Consider the following 8,850-nt stretch of genomic DNA (forward strand, 5'->3'; position numbering starts at 1 on the left):
GAAATGAAACAAAATTGTGCTGGATGAAGAAATACATCATGCATCCTCATATATCATTTAAAAAACATTTATACAGAACATACAGTACATTAGATAAGGTTAAGGTAAAGGTACATTCCTCAATGAAAACAACAAGAACACATCCACCCTGCCTGATTTTTGGTAAAAAGCAGATGGATTGGCCTGAGTTCCAAGGGCTTTAAAACACACAGACAGAGAAATGGCTGCAAGCATGCATTATCCTTGATATCCACATTGAATGGAAGATCAAAGAGTTAAAAAAGTAAAATAAGAATTGCATATTTTCTTTATAATTCAGAAAGAAAGAGGACATTTGTGGATGACACACAAGGCTTTCTGCATGTAACTCTGAACTGAATCACCTGCACCAGGTGACCAGATAGGGTGGACTGCCTTGCTCAGGGACATAAAGATAGATGTGATCACCTTGTTTGCTCGGATACAATCTAATAAGTTTGACGAGCTGCTCCATGTTGCCTCTAATCGGGGACCCTATTTAAGTTGCCCTTTTGGACCTTCAGTTTGTGGATCATTGTTTGGAATTAGCTGTCTGGGCTTTCTGCTTTTCAGTTCTTGGTTTTGCATCTCCTTTTTGTTGTTTTGTGGTTACAGTTAAAAGGTTGTATTCCAGCACAGCGCCTTGTGTCCTGCATCGCAACCGTGACAGTTACATTGTGTCAGTGCTCTAGGTTTTTTCTCTGTCTTAATGAGAGTGAGTCAGAAACACGCAGTCATCAAACAGGAAATTAAAGAGTTCAGACCCTGAGAATTATTTAAATACTACAAATCTATTATTTTAATTTCAGACAAAATTTTGCAGGTTTACAGTATGGAAAAAACAGTGGAGTCTAGTGATATTAGAAATACTGGGACATGTTCATTATAATGGAATGGATGGAACATTGTAAAACACCTTGTTTCTATTTAATTGCATCACAAACATTTTGTTATCTGAGCTCTATCCTCATCAGCAACAATTAAAGGAAAGAACAGCTTCTGGCAAACTAATTTAGGCTGAATAGACCAAAATAAAGCTTTATTGACGCTCGAGTGGTTACAGCAGAAAAAGGTGAAGGTTCTGGAGTGGCCATCACAGTTTCCTGACCTTAATATCATGGAGCCACTCTGGGGAGTTCTCAAACATGCGGTTCATGCAGGGTGACCAAAGACTGTGCATTAACTGGAGGCCTTTTACCAAGGCGGATGGGCAGCTATACCACCTGCAAGAATTCGGGGCCTCGTAGAAAAATATTACAAAAGACTGCACACTGCATGCTGCCTGCTCACTCATGTTTTCTTTACAAATGGTACATATATTACCAATTCCCCAAGGGTATGCAAACTTTTGAGCACCACTGTAGGAGGAGAGTAACAGAGTAATTCTACCACTAGAGGGTCTCTATCTATAGAGGAGAGTAACAGAGTAATTCTACCACTAGAGGGTCTCTATCTATAGAGGAGAGTAACAGAGTAATTCTACCACTAGAGGGTCTCTATCTATAGAGGAGAGTAACAGAGTCATTCTACCACTAGAGGGTCTCTATCTATAGAGGAGAGTAACAGAGTCATTCTACCACTAGAGGGTCTCTATCTATAGAGGATAGTAACAGAGTCTTTCTACCACTAGAGGGTCTCTATCTATAGAGGAGAGTAACAGAGTAATTCTACCATTAGAGGGTCTCTATCTATAGAGGAGAGTAACAGAGTCATTCTGCCACTAGAGGGTCTCTATCTATAGAGGAGAGTAACAGAGTAATTCTACCACTAGAGAGTCTCTATCTATAGAGGAGAGTAACAGAGTCATTCTACCACTAGAGGGTCTCTATCTATAGAGGAGAGTAACAGAGTCATTCTGCCACTAGAGGGTCTCTATCTATAGAGGAGAGTAACAGAGTAATTCTACCACTAGAGGGTCTCTATCTATAGAGGAGAGTAACAAAGTCATTCTACCACTAGAGGGTCTCTATCTATAGAGGATAGTAACAGAGTCATTCTACCACTAGAGGGTCTCTATCTATAGAGGAGAGTAACAGAGTCATTCTACCACTAGAGGGTCTCTATCTATAGAGGTTCAGTAACAGAGTCATTCTACCACTAGAGGGTCTCTATCTATAGAGGATAGTAACAGAGTCATTCTACCACTAGAGGGTCTCTATCTATAGAGGAGAGTAACAGAGTCATTCTACCACTAGAGGGACTCTATCTATAGAGGAGAGTAACAGAGTCATTCTACCACTAGAGGGACTCTATCTATAGAGGAGAGAAACAGAGTCATTCTACCACTAGAGGTTATATAGGGATAATGTCCCTATAATTTCACTTTTAAATGTTATTTCCAGCATCCAGTGTTTGGTAAATTGAGTCTTAGTTTGCAGAGTTGGGCTTCAGGGTTTGGTAAATTGAATCTCGGTTTGCAGAGTTGGACTTCAGGGTTTGGTAAATTGAATCTTGGTTTGCAGAGTTGGACTTCAGGGTTTGGTAAATTGAATATTGGTTTGCAGAGTTGGACTTCAGGGTTTGGTAAATTGAATCTTGGTTTGTAGAGTTGGATAGGGTTTGATAAGTTGGATCTTGGTTTGCAGCCCTCATCTCCTCATTGTTTCCTGGTTGGGTGTTCAGAGCCCTCATGTCCTCACTGTTTCCTAGTTGGGTGTTCAGAGCCCTCATGTCCTCACTGTTTCCTGGTTGGGTGTTTGATATCCCAGAGGTGTGTCTACTAGATGAGATCAGCTCTGAGGAAAACACATTTATGTTTATGACGTCATATAGCATAACATTATTCTGGCAACTTTGTGTGTACAGTGGTTTTATTGGGCTGGGTCTGCCAGGACACATTTGGCAATTCTGGCCACAACAATATCTGATGAAAATCTGATTGGGCAACGAAATTATATTGTACAGCATTTCTTGACAAAAATTAAACAATTTATTCTATTTGGACACAGAGCTATGGATATAAAAAAACTCAAGCGCTAAAGACAGCACTCACAGAAGGCTCTCTGCTGCCAATCAACCTGTTGCTTCGATAACGCCACCTGATGTGTCGTTTACTAATGGATGTGTAGAAAGCGCCCTAAATGTCCTGTTCAGTATGTCATTTTTACCCCTGGTTCAACATGAGAACGGCGTCTTAGTGTGATGATTTGGAGCACTTTGGTGCTCCATAAGTGGGAAAGACTAATGTTATGCTAGACTTGACCAATACTCTGGTCTCACTCTACATTAACATTGAGGCAGCAAAATGCTGATCCATCTTAAAATGACATAGTGTTTTGTAATTATTCTTTTTTTTTCAAGAAAATGCACAAATATACTGGAGGAAGCAACACCATGCCAATCCATTATGCAAAGACAGATCACTGCCCTGTACTGTGTCTGTGTGTGTATGGTTGTGTCCCAAACATACCTTGTAGTGTGTTACATTTTCTCTTGTAGAAAATGTAGAAGATAAGAGTGAACAACACCACAACCAGAATCACAGTGATCACTACTAAGGTACCTGGAACACAGAGACACAATGATCACTACTAAGATACCTGGAACACAGAGACACAATGATCACTACTAAGATACCTGGAACACAGAGACACAATGATCACTACTGAGATACCTGGAACACAGAGATACAATGATCACTACTAAGATACCTGGAACACAAAGACACAATGATCACTACTAAGATACCTGGAACACAGAGACACAATGATCACTACTAAGATACCTGGAACACAGAAACACAATGATCACTACTAAAATACCTGGAACACAGAGACACAATGATCACTACTAAGATACCTGGAACACAGAGACACAATGATCACTACTAAGATACCTGGAACACAGAGACACAATGATCACTACTAAGATACCTGGAACACAGAGACACAATGATCACTAATAAAATACCTGGAACACAGAGACACAATGATCACTACAAACAAAATGTGTTGTCCAAGCACTTTACCAAATGTGTTGTGAGATGTTGCTGATGGTGCTGATGCTGGTGTAGAATCTGTTGACAGACAATAATCAGATGTTATTATGTTTTATCCACATCCTAATTCATCTCACCTCCACTACCTCATATAATACAGTAGATGTGTAAATTACATTGTGTCTGGTCTCACCTCCACTACCTCATATCATACAGTAGATGTATAAAATACATTGTGTCTGGTCTCACCTCCACTACCTCATATCATACAGTAGATGTGTAATATACATTGCGTCTGGTCTCACCTCCACTACCTCATATCATACAGTAGATGTGTAAAATACATTGTGTCTGGTCTCACCTCCACTACCTCATATCATACAGTAGATGTGTAAAATACATTGTGTCTGGTCTCACCTCCACTACCTCATATCATACAGTAGATGTGTAAAAGACATTAGATCTTGTCTCACCTCCACTACCTCATGTCATAAAGTAGATGTGTAAAAGACATTGTGTCTGGTCTCACCTCCACTACCTCATATCATACAGTAGATGTGTAAAAGACATTGTGTCTGGTCTCACCTCCACTACCTCATATCATACAGTAGATGTGCAAAAGACATTGTGTCTGGTCTCACCTCCATTACCTCATATCATACAGTAGATGTGTAAAAGACATTGTGTCTGGTCTCACCTCCATGTCTTGTGGATTTTCGAAGTACACATCCGTGCATGATTTTTGGGGTAATATAGGCTAGACAAAAACCCCTTGGGCAGTAAAAGAGTCTCTTCACTTAACAAAAAAGTCAGTTATCTTCACCTGCATTGATAGTCATTGTATCACTGTCATTCACAAATGAAAGAAAATCAAACTTTTTTGTGCCAAGAAATTAAATAGCTTTGGCTGTGTTAAGTTCATATTCAGTCTTGCTAGCAATTGCTCAATTCTTATGACTATTCCAAGTAGTAATTACATACTAGTAAGCCTAAAACTGGCTAATAAGCTGTTAAAATGACCAGTGGTAAAAGCCATATAGTTCATAGATACATTTAGGTAAATTTAATAAGAAAGTTCAATAAGTTTAACAAAATGCTTGATGTTACTAGTGAAATATTCAAACTTGGTGTGATGTTAATGTGTGACATAATGATGTGATGTTGTGACGCTGTACTGATACTAGGAAGGTGCATAGCACCGTGGTCTAGTGGCTAAAGACACAGACACTCACAGGGAAAACCTGGGTTTGAATGCAATGACAATGTTTATCCTTTTTAATTGCGGGCCGGCTGATCTAGGCTTGCCTGGGCTCTTTTCTGGTTTTTAGATTTCTTTTTACTTGGATATTGTGGGCTACCATGTGAATATCGGATTTCATGTGTTTTTATTTCAGGTTGTTAGGCAACAAGAGGTGAACATTCTGAAAGAGGGAGGTAACTTTCAGTACTTCTGAATGTGTCCTCTTTTCGCCTGATTCATTGTTGAGTGGTGCCTTTAGTCACGTTTATGCCTTGTAATATTCTTATCGCAATTGTTACTCAGTCTTCCGCTCTCTTGTGAGCTACACATCTTTGCCCTGGGCTTGTTTGGTGGCGTTTAAGATATGTTTTGTAAGATTAGCGAGAGTGAGTCAGATATACACCTTCATCAAACAGGAAGATAAAAAGTTCAGACCCAGTGTCTTTTACCATGACTGAAAACACTCTAGAACACTCAATCAACCTCCCCTAACACACTCATAGTAACTGCAGGAATACAGTACATGAAACAGTGGAGGCTGGTTGGGGGAGAAATAGGAGGTTCATTATAATGGAATGGATGGATCACTATTAAACACAAACACCTGGTTTCCATGGTTTCATGTGTTTGATAGTGTTCCATCCATTCCATCATAATGAGACTGTCTCCCATAACTCCTCCCACCAGCCTCCACTGTTGTAAAGAGTTGATCCACTAACAAACAGAGAGGTGAAGTCTAGTTTAGTCTGGAGGTCACTTACCAATCACACTGAGATGTACCTCAGTAATCAGTGAAAAGTAATGCAACACGTCTTTTGTCCTGTTTTGTACTCCACACCAGTATGTCCCAGTATCATATTCAGTCAGGTTACTGAAAGTCACTGTGAAGCTTTTCTCTGTTTTGTTGTCAGTCAGAGAGAATCTTTTAGCTTTAGCAGACTCTGAGTCATAGAAAGCTGAGATAATGTAATAACAAGTATTTAAGTCATTATCTTCTTTGCAGAAATATTTGGTGCTGTTATCATATTTCTCTGGATAGTTACATATGAGGGGAAAATCTCCTCCCAGATAGAGCGTCTCTCTGACTGACTTCAAACAGCATTTATCTGTCAATAGAAACACACATCACTATTATAGTGTGATACTACAGACTGACACCCAGCGTATTTGTAATAATCAGAGAATCTTAATTAAATACATGAATTTGAACAATTTACCTTCCTTGACTTCCAGCTCCACCTTGGTATAACTGTCAGGTACATCAGGTTTGTCCACTCCACACCAGTAGGTTCCTTCATCTTCTCTGGTCAGTTGTCTGATGACCACCATGATGTAGTTTCCCCCAGTGTTATCAAACAGAGAGACTCTACCTCTGTGATTCCACTCCCGGCTGGTGTTCCTTGTTCTTATTTTCTCCTCACAACTTAAACTGTTCTGCCCCATGCAGAAATATTTCCCATTACTCTTCTCTTCTATGTTATAATAACAGTAGATGATGACAGTTCCTCCAGAATATCCAGTCACTATGAAGGAGGTCACACAACCTGTCAATCAGATAAGAAAATATATTTCATACAATTGTTGTCTTAGTTTTGTTTTTTCTGCAAAGCTTTGAAGTTATCTGGTTAGTATTCTAAAACCAATGGGATCACACAGACAGACACATACATGCAAACGAGCGCACACCCACACACACACACAAACACACACACACAGACACTAGCACACACACAGACACACACACAACACACACACAAACACACACACAGACACTAGCGCGAACACACACACACATCCACACATATTAATCTTCATGCATCCAGGCATGCACAAACAAAGGCAAAAATGGGCATTAACACACGCAGATAATGAATGAACAAACACACAACAGACAAACACTAGCACACACACACACACAACACATAAACACTAGCACACACTCACACACACACACACACACACACACACTCACACAACACACACAACACAAATACACTAGCACACAACACACACACAACACACAAAAACTAGCACACACACACTCACACACACACACACACACGCAGAAACACAACACTAGCACACACACACACACACGGTTGCGTTACCTTTTGTACTATAACAGCCTTGACCAGAAGACTTACTGGGGGTTTCAAAATTGCTTTACAGTTTTTTACAATCGCTATGACAGTTTTTTCAATACATTTAACAAGTTTCCTAAACTCTTAACACGGCTAGCACAACATCCACCTTTGTAGGCTATACAATTACAGTTTTTCTGAATTGCTAAAACACTAAATCCCATTGTAAAAACTAAACTGGCAACTGCCAAAACTCTTTTATCAAATCAATCACACTGTTGTCAAAATCTTAAACACTATTAATCTGTTTAGGACACAATTTGCGAATCTGAATCGCCCATTTACCAAAACTCTAAACACATTCTCAAACACAGAACACAACTTTGCAGTGTCATACACTTGTACCCAGAATGGTGCACACAGGCTACAGAAGTTAAACACAACTAACACACTGTTCTCATCCTTTACACACTACCACTCAAAATTGAAAACACATGTGTCCAATCAGTGCACACAATTAGAAAAGAGTATTTCAGCCTGGTCAAATGCAAATGGCATGAGTTGATCCAACAATGGAGCAGAACAGAGGAAGAGGTGGAAGAGGTGGAAGAGGAGGAAGAGGAGGAAGAGGAGGAAGAGGAGTCTGTGTCAGAGGTGGTGGGCGAGGACAAAGACCAAGCAGATCAATAATTTCAAATGACATTCGAGCAACTGTCATAGATCATGTTCTGGTGCATGGCATGACTATGAGGGAGGCAGGGCAACGTGTGCAACCAAACCTAAGCAGGTTCTCAGTGGCTTCTATAATCCGGACCTTCAGAGAAGAAAACAGGTAAAGTATACTTGTCTCAGAAAGGGGACAATGAGACAGAACTTTTCCATGGCACTGTGTTTTTAAAACATTTACTGAATAAAATGTGTGTGTATGTGTATACTTCTAACTGAATGGGGTTCTTTTTACAGAATTGAAAGAGGGCCTCATGAGGGTGGAAGGACACACATGTTCTCACAACACCAGGAGACACTTGTTGTGGATGTGGTCCGTCAGAACAATGCAATTCCACTGCATGAAATACAGCAGCGGATTGTAGAAGACAACGTAGATTTCGAGGGAATGAATAGTGTGAGTCTGTCAACAATTGATCGTCTCCTGCAACGCAACAAGATAAGGATGAAACAAGTTTATCGGGTACCATTTGAGCGAAACAGTGAGAGAGTGAAAGAGCTACGATGTCAATATGTGCAAGTAAGTAAACTCAGTACTAGAAAGTACTGTGTAGTTTGGGAAGCAGCACATGTATACATCTTACTGTGTCATTTATGGAACTAAATGTAGTTTTCACTGTGTACAGAGAATCTTAGAGCTTGACTCAATGGCTATGCCTCATGAATACATTTTCATGGATGAAGCTGGATTCAATCTAGCCAAAAGGAGAAGAAGAGGTCGCAACGTGATAGGTCAACGTGCCATTATTGAACTGCCTGGCCAGCGTGGTGGAAATGTAACCATCTGTGCTGCCATCAGCAGCTATGGGGTTCTCAACAGTCATGTTACTGTTGGCTCATACAACACC

General features: G+C 40.1%; 1 protein-coding gene across 1 annotated transcript; it reads right to left on the reverse strand.

Annotated features, from left to right (window-relative positions):
• Window positions 1–2,277: 2,277 nt before the first annotated feature.
• On the reverse strand, window positions 2,278–6,796 carry LOC114839834. Its single transcript, XM_029122435.2, has 5 exons — window positions 6,413–6,796; window positions 5,957–6,301; window positions 3,986–4,033; window positions 3,428–3,520; window positions 2,278–2,753 (listed from the first exon to the last, which is right to left on the reverse strand). The coding sequence occupies exons 1-5, from the start codon at window positions 6,636–6,638 to the stop codon at window positions 2,386–2,388; spliced, it is 1,080 nt and encodes a 359-aa protein (XP_028978268.1). The 5' UTR covers window positions 6,639–6,796; the 3' UTR covers window positions 2,278–2,385.
• Between the last annotated feature and the right edge of the window lie 2,054 nt (window positions 6,797–8,850).

Source organism: Esox lucius, chromosome 9, assembly GCF_011004845.1.
Source record: "Esox lucius isolate fEsoLuc1 chromosome 9, fEsoLuc1.pri, whole genome shotgun sequence".
NCBI lineage: Eukaryota > Metazoa > Chordata > Actinopteri > Esociformes > Esocidae > Esox > Esox lucius.

What these genes read in the sequence shown, in the direction of transcription:
- LOC114839834 (XM_029122435.2), bottom strand. Translation starts at nt 6,638, where the DNA reads ATGGGGCAGAACAGTTTAAGTTGTGAGGAGAAAATAAGAACAAGGAAC. An exon ending in GGAGCTGGAAGTCAAGGAAG is followed by an intron (nt 6,302 to 6,412) that starts GTAAATTGTTCA and finishes TTCTATTGACAG; the next exon opens with ATAAATGCTGTTTGAAGTCA. An exon ending in AACATCTCACAACACATTTG is followed by an intron (nt 3,521 to 3,985) that starts GTAAAGTGCTTG and finishes TCTGTGTTCCAG; the next exon opens with GTACCTTAGTAGTGATCACT.